The sequence below is a fragment of the Phoenix dactylifera genome, unplaced genomic scaffold, assembly GCF_009389715.1.
Source record: "Phoenix dactylifera cultivar Barhee BC4 unplaced genomic scaffold, palm_55x_up_171113_PBpolish2nd_filt_p 000511F, whole genome shotgun sequence".
Classification (NCBI taxonomy): domain Eukaryota; kingdom Viridiplantae; phylum Streptophyta; class Magnoliopsida; order Arecales; family Arecaceae; genus Phoenix; species Phoenix dactylifera.
This window is the reverse complement of record NW_024067925.1, coordinates 66,490-90,462: the sequence shown is the minus strand read 5'-3', so window position 1 is coordinate 90,462 and position 23,973 is coordinate 66,490. Positions and strand designations below refer to the sequence as shown.

General features: G+C 41.4%; 1 protein-coding gene and 1 pseudogene across 1 annotated transcript; both read left to right on the top strand.

Moving 5' to 3' along the window:
* LOC103721583 lies at positions 1-1,663 on the top strand. Its single transcript, XM_008811848.4, has 3 exons — positions 1-167; positions 379-584; positions 1,186-1,663. Exons 1-3 carry the CDS (start codon positions 69-71, stop codon positions 1,364-1,366), a joined length of 486 nt encoding a protein of 161 aa, XP_008810070.1. The 5' UTR covers positions 1-68; the 3' UTR covers positions 1,367-1,663.
* An 18,300-nt stretch (positions 1,664-19,963) lies between these two features.
* Positions 19,964-21,642, top strand: LOC120106270 (annotated as a pseudogene).
* The last annotated feature ends 2,331 nt before the right edge of the window (positions 21,643-23,973 follow it).

Genomic DNA, 23,973 nt, shown 5'->3' with positions numbered 1-23,973 from the left:
TAAACAAACTACTATGATCACTTCTTCATCCTCACCCACTCCATCATTCAGTTATCAAACCTGTAACAATGAGGAGGTCAGGAGGTGTGATTATCTGCCTTCTAATTGTGATCATGGATGTAGTTGCTGGTATTCTAGGGATCGAAGCTGAGATAGCTCAAAACAAGGTACTTCTCCTTCTTCTTCTTCTTCATTTTTTTATATATTTGATTTATGACTGCAGAAAAACTTAAAGTAACCATAACAAGAACAACCGAAGAACAGGACATCATAATTCTGTCCCTAAGACAAGATTGGATGATTATTGTAGTTATGATGCAATTGATCAACAACTGCGTCTTCGATCATAGTGTTACCATGCTTTGAGTCTTGTTGCAGGGGAAGCACCTGAGGGTGTTCTTCATTGAGTGCAAAGAGCCAGTCCATGAGGCCTACAAGCTTGGACTTGCAGCAGCTGGGCTTCTGGCATTTGCTCATGCCGTCGCGAATGTACTTGGTGGATGCATGTGTATCTGCTCCAGGGAGGAGTTTGATAGGTCTTCTGCTAACAAGCAAATGGCTGCAGCCACCCTGATTGTGTCGTGGTAATTTTCCTGCCTCCAATATCTACTAGTATGGATTTCTTCGCAGGGGTAGAAAAAAAAAAAAGGACAGAACCCCAGAAGAAAACAAAAAATAAATAGACAAACATATAGAAAAAAAGGAAAAAAAAGAAAGATCTCTCTTTGCATGGGCAATATTTATAAACCTAAACGAACCAAGTAAGTTAACATCGAGTATGCTGGATCAATGCGCAATGTGCATAACTTCTATATGAGATTTTTCTTAACAAAAAAATTTCAATGAGTAGCCTATTTTATACAATCCAATAAAGTTATCAGCCTTTGGAAGAATTTGGAATAACATCAAAAATATTCTCTACTCTCTTCCTATCGTTTGATTTTTATTGGGGTTCTTATTATCCATCCCTATGCTTTCTAATACATATTAGACATTATAGGGCTTTCCCCTGGATTAACTGCTATTTTACATAGAATCCCCTGTGAATATTGTTGTTCTGGTCTTGGAAGTGCTAGATCATGGAGAATATTGTTGATATCTAGATTTTAAATTGAGATTTCAGCTTTGCTAAATTTCCTCGTCATTGTTACTGACTCTATACTAAAAGCTCAACACTTTGAACAGGATCATCGTTATAGTCGGATTCACAATGTTGGTCATAGGGGCGATGTCTAACTCCAAGTCAAGAGTTTCTTGTGGCTTTGCCCATCGCCATTTCCTTTCCATTGGCGGGATCTTGTGCTTCGTTCATGGACTATTTTGTGTAGCCTATTATGTTTCTGCTGACGCAACCAAGCGAGAATAAGAAAAGATATACGGGGACAAAAGATCTCGTTGAAGTCCAACCTTGATCGCCCACTATTCAAGTTCTGAGAGAAACTGCTAGTGTAATGAAATATACTAGGTTTCCAGGTGTGTTTTGTTTCAACATTTTTTTTTTTTACGAAGCAAGAAGATAGGCTAACTCAAAAAAAAAAAAAAAAAATCTTCACAAATCAATATGAGGTATGATTTGTTCGTCAGATTTTCCAAGTATCTTTTTGGAGCCTTCTGTGTGGATATTTTATGTTATGAGTATTTATTGCATTCTTGGTTTGGACAATTTGCATTCTTATAGTTTTTAAGCTCCTTATACATTAAACTTGGAAGAGGGCGAATCTTGGCATATCATTAAGGTTGCTCTACGTACGGTAACCTGGGTATTGACTCTAAAGGATGAATTTTGATGATTACAAAACACTTGAGTTTAATGTTGTGTACTAATGATGTTGATTTAATTGTGAAGTTCTATAAGTTAAGAAAAATTAGAAGAAATGAAATACTGCAAAATCCTTATCCTTAACACTTTATTGGATATGTTCTAAAAGGAAAATGACCTTAATTCAATCCATGAAGATGAAAGATAAAGTCTAAAAAATTCTATTTGGGATACTTGAGTTAACCTCTGAGCAAAAAGGATAAGTTTGAGTTAACTCTGGCATGTTTTCTTCAAGTGGCACAGTCCATGAGTTGACCCCCGCAAGACATGAGTCGACCCTTGTGTAGTTCAAATTAAACAAAGGACTTTTACCGCTTGAGACAAGATTTAAAGAGTTGACCATTGCTCTTAATGAGTCGACTCCTGACATTGAAGAGTCGACCCTTGTTGCAAATGAGTCGACCCTCGACATTGAAGAGTTGACCCTTGTGTTTGAAGAGTCGACCCCAGCTCAGTCTCAGTATTGGCCAGAAAAACTATTGGATGAGTCGACCTTTGTGTTTGAAGAGGCGACTCCTGAAGAACGTGAGTCGACCCTTAAGTTTAAAGAGTCAACACTTTGAAGTTACAACAGCAAAAGTCGTCTCAATATTTTAAAGTGCCGATCCAGGATAAATATTAGTCGACCACTGTACAGCTGGGACCACAACGGAAACCTTGTAACAACTTTTGTCTTTTTTCTGTAACAAAAAAATACCTATCAGAACGGCAAGAAAGGAATTTGAATCCCTCTGAAGAACTTGTCTATAAATTCAAGGAAACCTCATAAAGGAAAGACAACTAAGAAGAAAGAGAGAAACATTCAATCAAGAAAAAGAAGTTTCCACAAAGAAAGGAGAAGAAAAAAGCAAAAAGTTCACCGTCCTCACCGACATTCTTTTGAAACTTGCTCCTGTGAGGAAATCAGTCAAAGCTTCTCATCCATTGCAACAAGAAGAGTTGGTGCTCGGCATTGAAATTCTCATCATCAGTCAACCTCTTCATCGGCTTTAGCATTGCTTCTATTGATACATTTTATATTTTCTGAAGCTCTAGTTTTTTGGTTACAGCAATCATTTATTTGGATTATTTATTGCTGTAACAGTTTCATCATCTGAAACTTGTAAAGGCATTTCCAAGCCTTAATTGGAAGTTGCTAAATGGGAGAATTCAACAAGGAGAAAGTTTTTGGTTAGTTTATCTGAAAACCAACTAGGTTGTTTGTGAGCCCGGAAAACAAACTGTGTAAATGTTCTTGGTTGGTTGCCTGGAAAAACCAACTGGGTTGTTTGTGAATCCGGAAAAACAAACGGTGTAAATGTTCTCGGTTGGTTGCCTGGAAAAACCAACTGGATTTTTGATTGTGAGCCTGGAAAACAATCAGGCTGTAATCTGCTATATTATAGTGAAACCTCAAGCTTGGCTTGGGGAGTGGATGTAGGTGCTGGGAGTGCACTGAACCACTATAATTTTATGTGTTTGTGTGTAGCTTGTCTCTCTCTTTCTCTAGCATATTTTTCTAACTGTTTTCCTCACTTACTGCATTATTTGTGCTGTGATAATTTCGCTGCTAGATCTCTAAGTTTGCAAAAGTATTTTAGTGGTCTCATAAGTCATCCAGTTCTTTATTTCATTAATTTTTAAAAGACCCAATTCACCCCCCTCTTGGGCTGCACCTCTGGGCCAATTCATCCCACCCTCTTGGGCTGCACCAGTGGGCAACACTGGGTGTTACTTATTCAATGAAAACAGCCTCTTCATATTTCACCTTTTTCTTTCATTCAAAAAAAAAATATTTCACATTCTCTAACTCCATAGTAACAGAAGCCTCATGCACCAAAATACCCTTTTCTTATTAACTAACTATACTGATGAATGAGATTGAAGTAAGGGGTGATAGAAGAGCCATGAAGTTGCGACTGAATGTTATCTTCATCAGCAATCGTTGGTCAGAAACACCACAATGTAAGCGCTGCATATTTTTGGGGGAAACTACTTGTGGATTTGAGAGGTTACAAAATGATGGGTTTTTTTTTGGTGTCATCATTGCAAAGCAGAAGAGCAAAAGGTGAAGCTGAGCAGTGCTTTGCTTCTAGCTTCAAAGCTTGATTACCATTTTACACCCAGTTTTTTGACCGTCGGTATTTAACTTTCAGTCCTGCAAATACTTATACAGGTTTGCAAATACTTCGATTAGTTCTTATACACAGTTGTATTATTCCAGCACACACTTATATCCATATGCATAGTTATTTGTAGTTATATGTAGAGTCAGTTATAAATGTGTAGGACCAAGAACTAAAAATTAAACAGAATTATGGTTCATGAATTAAACATTGGGTCAAGAGGAATTAAATATCTAATGGTGGTCAATCAAGGGACTAAGTGCCAATTTCCTCTTTATATCTCACCTATTTCATGGTAAATGTGTCGTCGATCAATAGTATATGGAGTGGTTGCTCGTTAGCAGAGAGCCCTTAGGAATCAGGTCAAAATCACCTAAAGCTGATCATGGGCCGGTCTTGGGCACAGAAAATATCAACTTTTATATAGGCCTGGCCCGGCCCATGATCAGCTCTAAAATCACCTCTAGGTTGGTTGCTGTTAGTTAATCTATTTTAATATAAAACACAAATTCATCTACTAGCTGAAGTGATATTTCAAAGGATTGGAATATCAGAATGCGAGAAAAACTTTCAGATTTGTATAAGAAGGTTGGATAACTTCCATATTTCTAATTTGCTATGTAAATAATTTTATAAAACTTTACATTCATGATATTGTATATCATAAAAGCAAAAGTTTTATTAAGAGTCAGACTTTGAAATTTGTTTAGAATTTCTTTAGAAAGTTTGCTCAAAATCAAATTATTGTAGCCTACCTGTTAACATTTTTATGAAGTGATGATTTTTTGAAGGATGTCCGAAAAAGTTCTATAAAAAATTCTAAAAATTCCTTTACTTCAATCCCTTTCTTGGAGAGTATTATTTTTTATAGGAAATTTGTTTACTCAAGATAGAATAATGTTGGTAAATCCATGAAAGAATTGTAGAAGCATAGCTCTATTTTTCCCCAATTTTTTTTTCAAGATATTAGAATAAAGAGAAATTTTCCATCTATCTATTTCTCTTCAATTTGTTTGGCAGGAAAATCATTTCTTAATAAGAAAAAAATTTAATAATGTATTTTATAAATTATTTCTATGCAACTTTTTATTTTTAAATTTTATCTAGATAGTCAAATAATAAATTCTTTTCCAGTATTTTTAAATTGGGTCTTTCAATTCTTCTTACTTAGGCTCATATAAAGAATTTTTTCTCCTACAAATATCTTAGAGATCGATACTAAGTTAAAATTATTTTCATTGAAATTTATTTTTTATGTATTTATTATTCAAAATTATTGAAGTAGCAGCTCAATGTACTTTTTATTATGGATACTTAATATTTTTATTAGTATATTAAAAATTATTCGTTGCATATGTCAATGTGGATTGTACGTACACATTATTCTAGTAGTTTATAAAAAATAATAAGCATGGCTCACATATAATGCAATTGGCTGGGCCTAAGAAACATTATATCCTGATGGGGGCGAAATATATCATCTTGCCCATAATAAAAGGGCCACCCAATTTCGGCCCAATAGCCCTGTCAAGTAATACCTGGGAAACTTTTGGCTGGACCAACTGAGTTCCACACTAACTTGATCGTCGGAGGGCCCTCACTGGAAACACCGGTGAGGCTTTATGCAGGTACGCTGCTGCACGAAAAGTAGCATCCGTCCTTTTTCTCCACATTTCGGTAGCTCCCTCGACTCCCCCGGCGTGGTCACCCTCGGGCTAGATTTGAATCACAACATTTTTGGCGCCAGAGAAAGAGCTTGAGTTGTGATCATGAGGCTAAGGAGCCACGGAGCTCCAAATGCATCGAGTAGCTGGGTATCACCGCCCGGTCTCTCTCTTCAAAGTCCACACCCCGCAACGCCGGCACCATCGGACCAGATTTCTTAGGTCCAACCAAAGCAGTTTTACCTGCTGTCTCAGCAAGTCCAAGCTCTGACTGCGGCTGTTCAAAGCCTACAGCCGGAGAGAGCCCCATCAATTGCCGAGCTCGACAGGAAAGTCGAAGAAATGGGGCGACGAGTCCAGATGCTCCGAGATCAAGTTGCGGAACGCCTCGAGGAGCGCCATCGATTGAGGAGCAGGTCCCCCCGGAGGTCCGATAGACATGCCCCCCTCCAAAGTTTCGGAGAATACACTCCCCTCACGTCCTCCCGGACAAAGATCCTTATGAAAATTGAGGGTTACGGTTATCTCCGACCTCCACCGAAGATGCGACCGTCAAAGTCGCGGAAGCCTTCTGACAAATACTGCCACTTCCATAGAGACCACGATCATGACGCGGAGGACTTTTACCAGCTTTGCGACAAGATTCAAGCAGTTGTCCGCCAAGGCCTGCTGAGTCGATTTGTCTGAGGCCAAGCCGACAGAATGGAGCTCGAGGGAGAGAGCCTAGAGCCGTACAACAGGCCCAACGACAGTCGCTCCAACGCAGGCCCCATCAACACCACCCTGTGCCTCCCGCACGCTAGCGGCGCCTCGACTTTGGGGGGTAGGGGAGAGGTTACACCCCCATCAATTTGGGCTTGAAGACTCGAGATGTAAGCTACAACCCCGGAAGGGATTTTAGCCCATCCAGGTCAAGGTTCCTTTTTTTTTTTAAAAAAAAATCTCCGAATATGTCAATTAATAAAGTTCCCCTCTGGGATTTCTCTAAAGTGTCTCTGAAATGCCCTAATGGGCTTGACGCGTCCCCAATTGCCCCTGTGGCACGAATTATATACCGACGAATCGATAAAGTCGTTTTTCGAGCTTAGCTTGGGACGCCCTGCAGTGCCAACCGAGAGCCAAAGGGTCTCACAGCTGCAGGATCTATCGACAAAGTCGTTCCTCGAGCTCGGCTCAGGATGCCCTGCAGTGCCAACCAAGAGCTAAAGGGCCTCGCAGTTGCAGGATCTATCTACAAAGTCATCTCTCGAGCTCGGCTCGGAACGCCCGCCAACCGAGAGCCAAAGGGCCTTGTAGCTGCAGGATCTATCTGCAAAGTCGTCCCTCGAGCTCGGCTCGGGATGCCCTGCAGTGCCAACTAAGAGCCAAAGGGCTTTGCAGTTGCAGAATCTATCGACAAAGTCGTCCCTCGAGCTCGGCTCAGGATATCCTGCAGCACCAACCGAGAACCAAAGGATCTCGCAGCTGTAGGATCTATCTACAAAGTCATCCCTCGAGCTCGGCTCGAGACGCCGTGCAACACCAATCAGAGCTAAAGGGCCTCGCAACTGCAGGATCTATTAATAAAGTCGTCCCTCGAGCTCGGCTCAGGATGCCCTGCAGCGCCAACCGAGAGCCAAATGCCTCACAGCTGTAGGATCTATCGACAAGTGCGCCCCCAATCTGAGTGGAGGGCGCCCTGCAGCGTCAACGGGGATTCGTTGAACAGCATCTCCGTCCGCAATATTCTACAAGTGCGCCTCCGATCTGGGTGGGGGGCACCCTGCGGCGTCAATAGGGAGCCGTTGAAGAGCACCCCCGTTCGCAGTATTCTACAAGTGCGCTCCCGATCTGAGTGGGAGGTGCCCTGCGGCGTCAACGGAGAGCCGTTGAAGGGCCCCCCGACCGCAGTATCTTACAAGTGCACCTTCGATCTGAGTGGAGGGCGTCCTGCAGCGTCGACGGGGAGCCGTTGAAGAGCCCCCCCGACCGCAGTATCCTACAAGCCTGCAGTATTTTATTAGTACGCTCCGATTCCGACGGCGGACCCCTTTGCGGTATCTACAAAGTCGTTCCTTGAGCTCGGCTCGGGACGCCCTGCGTTATGACGATCGTAAGCCAAAGAGCTTCCGCGATCGCAGGTATCTACGACAACGCCTTTTGAGTTAAGATTGGAGCGCCCGACACTATATCAGTCGCGAGCCAAAATAATCTCCCCCGGCTGCTGCCACATGAAGGGATGTATCATCCAAGCTCGGTAATTGCAGGGCTCATTTACAAAGTCTTCGCCAGCTCCACGAGAGTTGCATGGCAATGCAGCAACCGAGGTAATCCCCAAGCTACATGGTGCGGGTCTTGCTAGTTAAGTGCAAAGACTCAGGTGAGGCAGGTTTAATACATCGTGCCAGATTCCAAGGTAGAAAAGAAAATCCACTTCATTTTTACTGAAAGGCCAAGGGCTGATTACAAAAATTCCCAACCCTAAGGTCGGGCTAAATACAAAAAGGCGTAAATGACCTATTTAGCAAAAGCAAAAAGAGATAAAGAAACTTAGGAAGAATCATCGGCTTGAAAAAGTTTCCAACCCGGCTGCAGCAACAACCTCTGTCGTTCTGCGTCCTGGATCGTCACCCCCTCTGATAGCTCGCCCAACTCGACGAGCCTGCTTCTCCCGAACATCGTTCTCCCTGGCGTACGTAGGCGAAGACGAAGCACATCCTATAGCAAAAGCCATTCATCATGCCGGCGAGGAGGTTCCTCGACCTCTACTCAGACCGAGCTCCATCCGATGCAACCATCCCATCGTGTTGAGCCATTAGGGTCTTATTGTTGAAGACCATCCCTGCACTTTCTCACAACAAGGGTGGTGGCCAAGAAAGGAGAGGGAAATAAGAGGAATCGAGTGAAGGCCACGAGACCTCCTCCCTTAAGGTATTATATAGCCTACTTCGACGGCTCGAATTAGGTTAACCAAATGCCTAACTAGCTGGATCTCACCACATGGTTTATCCAGAAGTTTTCCTGGTGGATCTCCCCAGGTCATAACCTTAAAGACCGAAATAGTTATGAGAGCTGCTTCGGAGGACGGGCTACTGATACCTGACTCCTCACCTTCCACCCGGCGACACTTCAAAAAAGGAGCGTCCACACAATTCTCGAAAGAATCCTTATGGGCAGACTCCTATTCCTGAGCTGGTGTCAACCCTCGAGTGGACTCTTATTCCCGAGCAGGTGTCAACCCTCGGGCGGACTTCTATTTCCGAGCCGGTGTCAACCCTCGAGCAGACTCCTATTTTCGAGTAGGTGTCAACTCTCGGGCGGACTTCTATTTTTGAGCAGGTGTCAACCCTCGGGTGCACTCCTATTTTTGAGCTGGTGTCAACCCTCAGTCGGACTTCTATTCCTGAGCAGGTTTCAACCCTCGGACGGACTCCTATTCTCGATGGTGTCAACCCTCGGAAGGACTCCTATTTCTGAGCAGGTGTCAACCCTCGAGCGGACTCCTATTCCTGAGCAGGTGTCAACCCTCGGGCGGACTTCTATTTCCGAGCAGGTGTCAACCCTCGGGCGGACTTCTATTTCCGAGTTGGTGTGACCCTCAGGCGTGAAAGTGAATCATAGGTTCTTCGGTATTAAGCATGCTGAATATTTTTTTTTTTGTAAAACCATGGCTGAACCTGATCGGATTGCCTATGTACCCCTTCATAAGGGGGATCAAGCCATACGTAGTTCTTTTTAAATTTCAAAAATACAGCAAAAAAATCAAATCAAACAATTTAATTCATGCATGCTTACAAGATCAAATCTAGAAATCAGCACCTTAAGAACACATAGGATTATGCCGGAATTGTTTAAACAATTATGCTAAAACTTTCATGCATGATTAACTATCAGATCTGAAACTTAAGAACTCTAATCCAATTAATCTCCGAATATCCATCGAATGGATTCTGGAGATATCTCCATGAGGAGCCCCAAAAGAGGGTAAAACCTCGGAGAATCGGACCTAGATCTTGACACCATAATAAATGATTAATGCTAGATTAATACCTTTTATGATGGATGAAAGTTGTGGATCTGATCCTTGACTTCGCAGCCACGCACACGAATGGCCTCTACGAGAAGTACATGCGAAGTTTCCGAAGAGATCTAATCCTGCGGAAGTGGTAGCTTACGCAGAATTTCTTGAAGCTAAAATTTGATCTTCCCAACGCTATCAACTTTTGATCCGCCTTCTTGGAAGAACATGGAGGAAAGGTTTATAGGGATTGAAGAGAACTTAGATCTGATCTAAAGACTCTTATCAGGGACCCCTAACACTAATGGCGCGATGGACTTAGAGGAGGAAGAAGTCAGCTAGATTGAATGTAGAATTTTTTCATGCATGAACTAGGGTTCCTCTCTTTTCTTTTCCCATTTTTTTCTTATTTTTCTCTCTTTTTTCCTTGAATTCGACCACCAGCTGATGGAGGTCCTTTTAATGTTGCTATCCCCCCTAACTTCATGCCAACCATCCCATATTTGTGGAGGATTTTGTGGGGTTTTGAATTCAAAATTCAAGTTCATGTGCCATTATATGATGAAGCTTGATCTAATCTAAACCATTCATCATGTTGCCACTTCCCTCTTTCAATTTCGAAATTTCCATGCCCCCAATCAGATTAGAGGGTCACGTGGTGATTTTGTGGTGATTAAATTCGAAATTCAACCTTAATTAGAAGTGAGATAAAGATAAAGATGACATATGCCATGAAGAGAGAGAATTTGATCTTATCCAATTCTTTTCATGAATTTATCTCTCCATTTCGACCCATCTAATGATGAAAGAGGTCTCTGATGTTGCCAAGTGTCCCATGGCACCATTAAATAAATTAAATTAATTTTTAATCATATTAAAAATTAATTTATGGCGCCATGCATGGATATGTGACAAGTGAATTTCAAGATCCGAACAGTTTCAGATCAAACCCATTTAATTTTTAATTAAATCCTAACAATTAGAATGATCCAATTATCATGGGTTGAACCTAATCCAATTAGGTCAATCCCTAATTAAGCACAAATTTAATCTAATTTAATTTGGTCAACCTAAGTCCTCTTGATTCAGACCTAATTCAATCAGGTCAAAAATCCTGATTGAGCCCAGAATTGAATCTAATTCAATTTGGCTCATCCTTAGTCTAATTACTCAATCCAATTGAGTTCATTAGCAATCTAATTACTAATTAATCCTCCGATAATTACTTTAATTATTTTATAAGATAATTTGCCAATTGAATTGACCAAATTATCCCTGAATGATTCTTAATCATTCATCAGCCTTCTTGATTAATCAGGAATCTTCTATGCGTGTGACCTCATAGGTTCGAACCTAAGCCGATAGTATAGGAACGACTTCCTACACTAATCGATGTGACCATCTAGCAATGGTACCCGACGTCCGGATAGGCCGAATATATGCGAAGCAAATATTCTAGAACCCTAAACTATGGTTACTGTATAATTCAATTCCTTTGACTCCTAATGCCAGGATGACTTAAAGCTCACTGTCAACCCTATAATTAGTATATCCATTATGTGATTAACTTTGGATATCCTGTGACTCCTCACTGGGATTACCCTGGTCAAGGTTTTGCTAAATTAATCACAAGACATTATCTCCTATTTTCAGGAGGGGTCAATTCCATCTTGACTCACAACTGACTATGCAAGTACTTGACTGCACCCAGTGACCTTCCGTCACTGAATTAGAAATTCAGGTAGTCCGGTACCAAAGTACAATGAGTTGCTTGCCAGTCACATGTTGCGGTCTCAGGTCAGAGGGCCAAACTTATACCCATATCCACTCGGAACATCTCTTGACAGTAGAGCATTCCGGAATTGGTCACGTTCAGTGAAATGTACTCCTACACTTCACCTGTGTGGCATACCAGTGTCTCCACACTCCTTGGTTAAGAGGACAACCAACGTATATATATCACACAATGACCTAATCTCGATAATTCTGTCGTCCTTGTAACAATATATCATTTGGTCGCGAACTAGTTTAAGGACTCGAAGATAAATCCTCCTTTATCATTAATAAGTCTTAAGGACTTCATCATATAAGAGTTCATTTGAAGATGTAAAATGATGAATAATGTCAAAAAAAGACTTTATTGATTTGTCAATTCGTTTATAAAATTCAATTATCAACATGCTGACAATTGACATTTAGGATACAATTCCCAACAGGGCGGACTTCTATTTTCGAGCAGGTGTCAACCCTCGGACGGACTTCTATTTCTGAGCAGGTGTCAACTCTCGGGCGGACTCCTATTCTCAAGCTGGTGTCGACCCTCGGGCGGACTCCTATTTTCGAGCTGGTGTCAACCCTCGGGCGGACTTCTATTTCCGAGTAGGTGTCAACTCTCGAACGGACTTCTATTTGTGAGCTAGTGTCGACCCTCGAGCGGACTCCTATTCCCGAGCAGGTGTCCACCCTCGGGCGGACTCCTATTTCCAAGCAGGTGTCAACCCTCAGGCAGACTTCTATTCTCGAGCTGGTATCAACCCTTGAGCGGACTTCTATTCTCGAGCTGGTCTCGAGTCAGTTTTCCTTCTTCGCCAGCGTCACCTTTTTAAGCCGGGCTCAAGGTGGCTTGCGATATCAAATAAAGAGATACAAGCTCGTTCTACTGAAGGATTATCTCCAAGCTAGAAGTAAATACCGAGCATAAGGACTTCGATAAACGCTCAACGTGGCTCCTGCTATGCAGGATAAGCCTGGACCTAAGCTACATAGTTCGGATTTTGATAACTGGACAAAAAGCAGGACGAGCTCAAATATATAGTCAAGGGCACAACATGCTGAACGGAATGCATACTTTATTTATGTCAAAAAGGGCCGAGGGCCAAATACAAGGGAGCCCGACCTTGAGGTCGGGTTGAATTAGAAATGGACATTGGACCGTGCCAGGCCTGGCCCGGCATAGGCCCACCGGGCCATAGACCAAACGGGCCATGCCTGGCCTGGCCTATTACTAAACGGGCCGTGCCTGGCACGGCCCGCTTAACCTAAAGGCTAAGCCCGGCACGACCCTAGGCCTGTGGGGTGGCAGGCCATGCCGGGCCCGGCACGGGCCGTGCCAGGCACGAGACGGGCACAAGCATGGCCTGTCTGTCCAAAAAAAATAGCCGTTATGGGTGGCCCATAACGACTATTTTTTTGGCCCATAACGGCTATTTATGGCTTTTTACCTATTTTGCCCCTCTCAACAGCCATAAAACAGCTAATTTGAGGAGTATTTTGGAAAAAAATTGGAGTCCTATAAATTCGTGCTTGGCCCTTTATGGGCCGTGCCGGGCTCGCCCCGCAGGCCAGAAATCCTTAACCCAGCTCGGCTCCCTTTTATGAGCCGTGCCTAGCATGGCCCGTTACTGTAGCAAGCGGGTCGTGCCTCGTGCCGGGCCATGGGTGGCCCAGCCCAATGCCCACCTCTATGTTTAATATAAAAGGCCCAGGTGGACGACTTTACAAAAATAAAAATGAAAGCTAGTCGACCTCGACAATCTCTACATCAACGTCAGGAGCGGCCTCTGTTTCGTTGGTGACCTCAGGAGCGGCATCTACGCTGACCTCGAGGGCGGCTTCAGCTTCGACGCCAGTATCAGGAATGGCTTCTGATTCCATCCCACTGGCGACTTCGGGGACGATCTCTGGCCTGACTTCGGTGTTAGCCTCTGCAGCACCCCCAGCCACTTCAATAGTTTCGTCCAGATTCGGCTCAATACCACTAAGGTCGACTCTAGGGCAGAATCGTTGCACTTGGCTACGACAATTGTCAAAGCCCTAGATCATGGCAGCGGTAGCCCCCTCCGCCAGTTCGTCAAGGTACTCCTCTGATTGACGAAATCTTCTGACAACTTCGCGGGCAGACTCCTCCACGAAGCTCTCGAGTCGCCCAAGCTTTACCCCCGGAGCCTCGGCCTCGCCTTGCCATTTAATTAGAACGGCTTCTAGCTTGGAAATACGGCCTGCGATAGATGAGCGAGCCCGAAAATGCTCGGCCTCCATATCTTGAATCTGGGCGAGCCTGTCTTTCATCAAGACTTTGGCAGCCCGCACCTTATTTCTGGCCTTTCGGAGCCGTTGCGCGGCAACTGTGGCCTTCTTCTCGGCCTCGCGCCACTGCTGCTCGACAACCGCCGCTCATTCCTTGGCCTCGTGCCGCTGTTGTTCGACAACCGCCGCTCGTTCCTCGGCCTCTTGCTGCCGCTGCACAGTAGTTGCCGCCCAAGCCTTGGCCTCCTATTTTCGGAGCTCGGCCTGCTCCATCCTCGGCCTGAGCGCTCTCTTCTCCTCTCGGTAGGCGAGCATGCTAGACATTAACATGTCAAGCACATGGAGGGACTGCCACAAAAGACAAAATGCCAATAGAGGTAGGACACTCATAAAGAAAATAGATAAAGAACGGGAGGGCTGCATCACTCTCCCGCACACTGGCCGAATAGGCGTGACGGACGAAGTCGTCGAAGTTCTCCTCCATTAGAGCTTGGTCGCGTGGGAGCATGATACTGCGCACGAGCTTGCGAGCGACGTCGTCGGACTCAAGGGTCGTATCGTCCTCGGACACGCGACATTGATGCCGCAATTGCCTCCCTCCGAACTCGGGAGGGATGGAGTCGACCCCAGCTGAGGCTGGAGCCTTAGGGAGAGTTGAAGTCCCGGTTGAGGCCGGAGCCTCAGGAAAAGTCGTAGCCTCAGCAGGAGTCGGGTTCACAGAGGAAATCAGAAGCTTAGGGCCGCTCCCCAGCTCGGGACCCGATTCGGATAACTGGGCGACTTCTCCAACCTCCTTAACTTGGCCGATGGGCATGACCACCACTTAGTCTGAAGGGTCCTTTCCTGCCGCCAATGGGTGCGCCTCGGCCTCCACCGCAAGGATCTGATTGGATCCGACCCGAGTAGGGGCGGCGGCCTCAATCGGGGCGAGCTCTTCCCGCTCAATTCCGGGGCCGGAGGCAACTCTAGCCTTCTTTGGCCTCCTTTCAGACTGAGCCCCTTCTGGGGAGGCCCTTCTTTTCCTGTACTCGACCATCAATGTCTCAACGTTGAAGATCATCCCTGTGATATCTGATGACAGAAGATCTTATTAGAATCCAGCATGGGAAGAAAAAAGGAGCAACTAAGCTACTCTTACCTTCGGGGCGAGCTGGACTCAGGTCAAAATTTACTAAAGCCTCCTCGCTGAGCAGGTCGGAGAGCCGTAGAGTTTCTTCTAGTCCGAACAAACTGTCTAAAATTTTCTACTCGGACTGCAACAATTGTGGGAGCCTGTTGTTCGCCGAGGCCAACAGAAGCTTCGGGTCGGATTAAACCCCCACAACTACTCGAAGAAAATAAAGAAAACTTATCCTTCCACCCATGGATGGAAGTAGGAATGCCTTCGAAAAGCTTACGACCTCCTCGGGGGGAGAAGAACTACCACCCTTTGTTTGCGGAGTTTCCTTTTAATATAAAGCAACTCCTAAAGACGTTCACTGAGGGGGATAGATCGTGTGCAAGGCAGAGGGTGAGGAAGCCAATTATCATTCTCCACGAGTTCGGGGCGAGCTATGTAGGCACAAGACAGTCAGCCGTCAGAAGCTCTCCCATAAACCCATGTAGAGGGAACCTCAGCCCTGCTCGGAGCGTCTCTATGTACACTCCGATCCAACTTTTAGATGGGTTGGTAACTCGAGATGTACCTGCACCGACATCAGGGCCCTCGTAGGCGAACTCATTGCCTTGGTCACAAAATTACAAAGAGGGGAGAAGACAAGAGACTCTTCGAGCGACCGAGCAAGGGATAAAATGCCTACCCAAAAGCTCGCTGAAGAAGATGATCGGGGAGAAGAAGAATGATCGCCGGGGATTGAAAATAGCGCTTGATGCAAAGGCCGATGAGAAGCTCCCAAAATGCCCAAGGAGAGACTTGAACACCACATCAATGGCGGCCGAGAAGAAAGGAGGTAGAGGCGGAAAGGATCAAATAACGATCCTAGGGCCCTCTCCAGGTCTTATATAGCCCACTACAATGGCTCTGATCGGATAGCCCAAGCGATCGGACGAGCTGAGTTCCGCCACATGGCAAGCCCCGAAACGGCCTCAGCAAATCTTTTCGGATCGCAGCACTAAATGCCGATCATTATGGAGGGTGCTCCAGAGATCGGAACATTGATAGCTGGCCTCTCGTATTCCATCGGGCGAGATGCTTCGGAGAATGGAGCATTAATAAATGACCTCTTGTGTTCCATCAGGCGGGGTGCTTCAGGGGACGAGGCATTAATAGTCGCCCCCTTCCCATTCCATCCAGCAACCCCTTGGAAAAGAATGCGCACGTGGAACACTAAGAAGCTCCCACGGCGGATTCTGCTCAGGGTGACCTGGCAGCTTAAGCCACCTAAGCCCGGCTTCGAAAGCCTGACTCAAAGCCCTCAGCTATAAAATGCACCAAGTGTCCCCTGCTTGGCGTGCACATCTTCACAACACTGGGCTACACCGCAGGACGACCAATAATCCGACTGCTTCCTTCGTCCGAGCCAAAGAGCAACTCGATCTCGGAAGTCGGAGGGCAAATGATAGGGGACCAAATATATCGTCCTGCTCACAATAAAAAGGCCACCCAATTTCGGCCCAAAAGACACCAACGCCAGCCAGACGGAACTTTTGTCCGACCCAAAACTAGCTCGACCTCGGACTCCTTCGAAAGCTCCTTCGACCTCGCATATTCGCCGACTCGCCCGACCAAGTTCGGGGCGTCTCCTGTATTCGTCGACTCGCCCGACCAAGTTCGGGGCGTCTCCTATATTTGTCGACTCGCCTGATCAAGTTTGGGGCGTCTCTTGTATTTGCTGACTCGCCCCGACTGAGCTCGGGGCGCTTTCTCCAACGATACGCCCCGACCCTTGAGCTCGGGGCGCTCCGCTGAGCACATCTCACAGCCCGAGATGCTAGGCTAACCTTAGCACCTGTTAGGTCATCCTCACCAAATGTGTGATATGACCTCTTAACAAGCTCGGCCCTACCAACGGCCACACCCACATGGGCGCCTACGCCCTCCTACGTGGCCATACATAGCGACACCCCCACGCCATGTTTTGCTTGCTGGCCCGCAACAGCCAAGGACAACACCGTGCTACTCTGGCCATATCCTGCTACGACTGTCAACACCTTACCGTTCCCAAGAACGGACAGCACCACACGCCACCAGCAAGCTCTAGTTGCACGCCATCACTTCTCATGATGAGGACGGGCAATACCTCTACCACCTGGGCCTCTCCACAGGGACTATAAATAGCCCCGTCAGATAAAACCTAGGGGATTTTTGGCTGGACCAACTGAGTTCCATACTAACTTGATCATCGAAGGGTCCTCACCGAAAACACCGGTAAGGTTTTGTGGAGGTACGCCGTCGTGCGGAAAGTGGCTTCCATCCTTTTCCTCAACATTCCGGCAGCTCACTCGACTCCCCCGGCGTGGTCACCCTCGGGCCAGATTTGAACCACAACATATCCCATACGCCATTGACTCATGTTGTATAATATCATGGGCGGGCCCGGTTAGTACTCACTTATAAGTACCAGCCTTTCTTACGCATGTATACCTTTTTTGCAAGCTTTTCTTTGACACTATTAGTTAGTGGATATAATCACTAGAAATCACACAAATTCAATCTTTATAAAAGCCTAAGTGCAAACTTAAATTTGCTATAATGGATTAACCAATTTTTAAATTTTTTGTTTGAATTTTTCTAATTAGTAATAATTAATTATTAATTTAGTGCTAGCTAGACAATAATTGTAATTGAAATCTAATATGTCAATTCAATGAATTATATATTAGAATGATTTATTACCTTATTAGAATAATTGACTGCTAATTTTGTGCCAACAAAATAATTATTGAGATTCAAACTATATGTCAATTCAATAAATTATATATTAGAATAATTTATTACCTTATTAGAATAATTGATTACTAATTTTATGCTAGCAAGACAATTATTATAATTGAGATCTAATTTATCAATTCAATGAATTAATTATTATGTATTAACTAATTTTTGAATTTTTCATTAGAATGGAATTCGGAAATTACTCCTTGAGGAGTCCAAATGGAGGTATGATAAACATCTTGGAGGTTAAGCAAATTATTATCTTTTCTTAGAATAATTGATTATTAATTTTGCGCTAGCTAAACAATTATTGTAATTAAAATCTAATATGTCACAATTGTAATAAAGAATTTAATAAATTATATATTACTAACAAAAATAAATAGACACTTCTTTAGATTGTTAGCAATATATAATTCATTAAATCCTTTATTACAATTGTGACATATTAAATTTTAATTACAATAATTGTTTAGCTAGCACAAAATTAGTAATCAATTATTCTAAAAAAAAGATAATAATTTGCTTAACCTCCAAGAGGTTTATCATACCTCCATTTGGACTCCTCGAGGAGTAATTTCGAGATCATATTCAAACGAAAAATTTAAAAATTGGTTAATACATAATAATTAATTCATTGAATTGACAAATTAGATCTCGATTAAAATAATTATCTTGCTTGCACAAAATTAGTAATCAATTATTCTAATAAGATAATAAATCATTCTAATATGTAATTAATTGAATTGTCATATTAGATCTCAATCACAATAATTATTTTGCTAGCACAAAATAAGCAATCAATTATTCTAATAAGGTAATAAATCATTCTAATATATAATTCATTAAATTGACATATTAGATCTCAATCATAATAATTATTTTACTAGCACAAAATTAGCAATCAATTATTCTAATAAAGTAATAAATTATTTTAATATATAATTTATTGAATTGACATACTAGATCTCAATTGCAATAATTATTTTGGTAGCACAAAATTAGCAATCAATTATTCTGATAAGGTAATAAATCATTCTAATATATAATTTATTGAATTGACATATTAGATCTCAGTCACAATAATTGTTTAGTTAGCACAAAATTAGTAATCAATTATTCTAAAAAAATCTAATATGTTACAATTGTAATAAAGAATTTAATGAATTATATATTGCTAACAATCCAAGAAAGTGTCTATTTATTTTTGTTAGTTATATATGATTCATTAAATCCTTTATTGCAATTATGACATATTAGATTTTAATTAAAATAATTATTTAGCTAGCACAAAAGTAGTAATTATTCTTAAAAAAGATAATAATTTGCTTAACCTCCAAGAGGTTTATCTAACTCCATTTGGACTCCTAAAAGAGTAATTTTCAGATCTCATTCAAACGAAAAATTTAGAAATTAGTTAATCCGTAATAATTAATTCATTGAATTGACAAATTAGTTCTCAATTACAATCATTTACTTGCTAGCACAAAATTAGTAATCAATTATTCTAATAAAAAATATTCAAGAAACTTATTTTCTTCAAAAGTGTAGATTCAGAATTAAGGTAAGGAATAAGAAATATGAAAATAAGGACTTCTGTTCGTAAAATTTGTGAAAAATGTCCCTGAGGCCTTCTCGATCAAGTTCTTTGATCATGCGCATTCCTTGATTCTAGTGACCAATTGAATATGGGAGAAGGTCTTGTTCTATCTTGAGAGAGGGGACAACCAGACAACAGAACTGCAGGTAATAAATCATTCTAATATATAATTCATTGAATTGAAATATTAGATCTCAATCACAATAATTATTTTGCTAGCACAAAATTAGCAATCAATTATTCTAATATGATAATAAATCATTTTAATATATAATTTATTGAATTGACATATTAGATCTCAATAATAATAATTGTTTTGCTAGCATAAAATTAGCAATCAATTATTCTAATAACGTAATAAATCATTCTAATATATAATTCATTGAATTGACATATTAAATTTCAATCACAATAATTATTTTGCTAGCACAAAATTAGCAATCAATTATTCTAATAAGGTTATAAATCATTCTAATATATAATTCATTGAATTGACATATTAGATTTCAATTACTATAATTCTTTAGCTAGCACTAAATTAATAATTAAGTATTGCTGATTTTGTGCTAGCGATATAATTATTGTAATTGAGATCTAATTTATCAATTCAATAAAGTAATTATTATATATTAACTAATTTCTGAATTTTTCATTGGAATGGGATCTGTAAATTACTCCTTGAGGAGTCCAAATGGAGGTATAATAAACCTCTTGGAGGTTAAACACTTTCATAGGAATATATCAATATCAATCTCTCCTCTTTTCCTTTATCCACTGCTCCACGTGAAGTATTTCTGTACATCATAAACATAAACAAACTACTAAGATCACTTCTTCATCCTCACCCACTCCATCGTTCAGTTATCAAACCTGTAACAATGAGGATGTCAGGAGGTGTGATTATCTGCCTTCTAATTGTGATCATGGATGTAGTTGCTGGTATACTAGGGATCGAAGCTGAGATAGCTCAAAACAAGGTACTTCTTCTTCTTCTTCATTTTTCTATATATTTGATTTATGACTGCAGAAAAACTTAAAGTAACCTTAACAAGAACAACCGAAGAACAAGACATCATAATTCTGTCCCTAAGACAAGAATTGATGATTTTTGTAGTTATTATGCAATTGATCAACAAATGCGTCTTCGATCATAATGTTACTTATGCTTTTGAGTCTTGTTGCAGGGGAAGCACCTGAGGGTGTTCTTCGTTGAGTGCAAAGAGCCAGTCCATGAGGCTTACAAGCTTGGACTCGCAGCAGCTGGGCTTCTGGCATTAGCTCATGCCGTCGCGAATGTACTTGGTGGATGCATGTGGATTCGCTCCAGATCTTTTAACAAGAAAATGGCTGCAGCCACCCTGATTGTGTCGTGGTAATTTTCCTGCCTCCAATATCTACTAGTATGGATTTCTTCGCAAGGGTAGGAAAAAAAAAAAGGACAGAACACCAGAAGAAAACAAAAAATAAATAGACAAACATATAGAAAAAAAGAAAAAAAGAAAAAAAAGAAAGAATATCTCTCTTTGCATGGGCAATATATATAAACCTAAACGAACCAAGTAAGTTAACATCGAGTATACTCAATCAATGCGCAATGTACATAACTTCTATATGAGATTTTTCTTAACAAAAAAATTTCAATGAGTAGCCTATTTTATACAATCCAATAAAGTTATCGGCCTTCGGAAGAATTTGGAATAACATCAAAAATATTCTCTACTCTCTTCCTATTGTCTGATTTTTATTGGGGTTCTTATCATCCATCCCTATGCTTTCTAATACATATTAGACATTATAGGGCTTTCCCCTGGATTAACTGCTAATTTACATAGAATCCCCTGTGAATATTGTTGTTCTGGTCTTGAAAGTGCTAGATCATGGAGAATATTGTTGATATCTAGATTTTAAATTGAGATTTCAGCTTTGCTAAATTTCCTCGTCATTGTTACTGACTCTATACTAAAAGCTCAACACTTTGATCAGGATCATCGTTATAGTCGGATCCACAATGTTGGTCATAGGAGCGAGGTCTAACTCCAAGTCAAGAGTTTCTTGTGGCTTTTCCCATCACCGTTTCCTTTCCATTGGCGGGATCTTGTGCTTCGTTCATGGACTATTTTGTAGCTTATTATGTTTCTGCTGACGCAACCAAGCGAGAATCAGAAAAGATATACGAGGACAAAAGATCTCGTTGAAGTCCAACCTTGATCGCCCACTATTCAAGTTCTGAGAGAAACTGCAATGAAATATACTAGGTTTCCAGTGTGTTTTGTTTCAACATTTTCTTTTTTTTATGAAGCAAGAAGATAGGCTAGCTCAAAAAAAAAAAATCTCACAAATCAATATGAGGTATCATTTGTTCGTCAGATTTTCCAAGTATCCTTTTGGAGCCTTCTGTGTGGATATTTTATGTTATGAGTATTTATTGCATTCTTGGTTTGGACAATTTGCATTCTTATATTTTTTAAGCTCCTTATACATTAAACTTGGAAGAGGGCCAGTCTTGGCATATCATTAAGGTTGCTCCACAGTAACCTGGGTGCTACGTGTTCAATGAAAACAGCCTCTTCATATATATTTCACCTCTCTCTTTCATTCAAAAAAAATATATTTCACCTTTCTTTAACTCCGTAGTGACAGAAGCCTTTTGCACCAAAATATCCTTTTCTTATTAACTAACTATACTGATGAATGAGATTGAAGTAAGGGGTGATAGAAGAGCCAAGAAGTTGCAACTGAATGTTGGTCAGAAACACCACAATGTAAGTACGGCATATTTTTGGGGGAAACTACTTGTGGATTTCAGAGGTTACAAAATGATGGGGTTTTTTTTTTTTTGGTGTCATCATTGCAAAGCAGAAGAGCAAAAGGTGAAGCTGAGCAGTGCTTTGCTTCTAGCTTCAAAGCTCGATTACCATTTTACACCCAGTTTTTTGACCGTCGGTATTTAACTTTTAGTCCTGCAAATACTTATATAGGTTTGCAAATACTCGATTAGTTCTTATACATAGTTGTATTATTCCTGCACACACTTATCCATATGCATAGTTATTTGTAGTTATATGTCGAGTCAGGTATAAATGTGTAGGACCAAGAACTAAAAATTAAACAGAATTATGGCACATGAATTAGACAATGGGTCAAGAGGAATTAAATATCTAATGGTGGTCAATCAAGGGACTATGTGCCAATTGCCTCTTTATATCTCACCTATTTCATGGTAAATGTGTCGTCAATCAATAATATATAGTGTGGTTGCCCGTTAGCAGAGAGCTCTTAGGAATCAGGTCAAAATTATCTAAAGCTGATCATTGGCCGGTCTTGGGCACAGAAAATGTCAAATTTTATATAGGCCCGGCCTAGCCCATGATCAGCTCTAAAATCACCTCAAGGTTGGTTGCTGTTAGTTAATCTATTTTAATATAAAACACAAATTCATATGCTAGCTGAAGAGAAAGTATCTTAGAATCATCCAACAAACCTGGCTCAATGATATGACCATTGGACTAAGCCCTTTGAAGCAACTTGGTGAGGCATGATACCATGTGTTGATTTTAGGATAACTCAATTTAGAGGTGAAAGATATCAAAAATGATATGACCATTGGACTAAGCCCTTTGAAGCAACTTGGTGAGGCATGATACCATGTGTTGATTTTAGGATAACTCAATTTAGAGGTGAAAGATATCAAAAAATATAATTAATTAATTTCCACCTTAGCATACAAGGACCATGGCTAGCAGCAGATGATTTTTATACTGTCAGAATTGTCGGCAAAAAAATTGGGACGTAGAATTCTTTTTTAACAGGAGCTTAGCCCTTTAAATAAATTTTATGATATAGAATGAGTTTCACATCATATCAAAGGCCATAGTTAGTGACAATGTGGTGTTCCAAAGGCCAACAGAATCGCGGACTGGGTATCCGGCCTTTATATGGTGCACCGATTGAATGCTGGGCCAAGTGACGTCAGAACACGCGGATTGCGACTTACGCCATCAGGACGACACGTTTTTGGACGGCTAGATCGCGATCCAAGAGGGTGCATTCTGGAAGCGAGGCAGATTTGGAGGGTTGGAGTTGTATCTTTCAGTTCTTTCGCGACGTCAAGTGGCTTCTTTAAAAGCTGTGTAGAGGGATGAGAGCTGTGCTTTTTTTTCTTTTTTTTCTTTTTTTTTCTTTTTTTTTTTGTTATTGTTGCTGCTATGACTGATGATTCACAAATTTCTAGTACAGACACATCCAAAAAAATAAAAAATAATATATCTCGGAGCGCTCTAGGTAGCTTTTTTTTTTTGATCTATAGGTCAAAGTAATTGGCCACCTGAAGAACAATGCTTTTTTTTTTTTAATGTCATTCTAGCTTGGGCCATGAACAATCCATTTTTGTCTCTCCAACACTAGGGGTACAACGAAATGAGCCTGCTACCTCAGTTGATTGAGAATTTTAATGAATATCTACATTTTAAAATCCAACACATATACAGTATTGTTGGAGAAACAGGCTGCTACTTCATCACCTTTTTTGGTTCCAACACACTTCACAAAATTTCACTTCCCCACTGTAAGTCCTCACAGACTTCCCCTTTCTTTCAGGGACCATATGTGTGCGCATTGATCTGAGCCAGGAAGTAAACACTCACCATTTGGGCTAAATGCAACAGAATATACGGGAAGCCTGACAAATCACAACACGTTGTTCATAAGAAAAAGTAAAGACATTACCCCAATAAAGCATATACAAATTTGTGATTCATCTTTTGAGTTACACTTCATTACCTATGAACATTCAAACTGTACAGAAGCCTTCCTAGTTCCGCATCCCATAACTTGATTTTTGAGTCAAAGGATGCACTAGACAAAGTCAGGTTCGGTGATCAATAACTAT

Coding starts and splice junctions, on each gene's coding strand:
- LOC103721583 (XM_008811848.4), top strand. CDS start 69: ATGAGGAGGTCAGGAGGTGTGATTATCTGCCTTCTAATTGTGATCATG. Junction 168..378: donor CTGAGATAGCTCAAAACAAG/GTACTTCTCCTT, acceptor GTCTTGTTGCAG/GGGAAGCACCTGAGGGTGTT. Junction 585..1,185: donor GCCACCCTGATTGTGTCGTG/GTAATTTTCCTG, acceptor CACTTTGAACAG/GATCATCGTTATAGTCGGAT.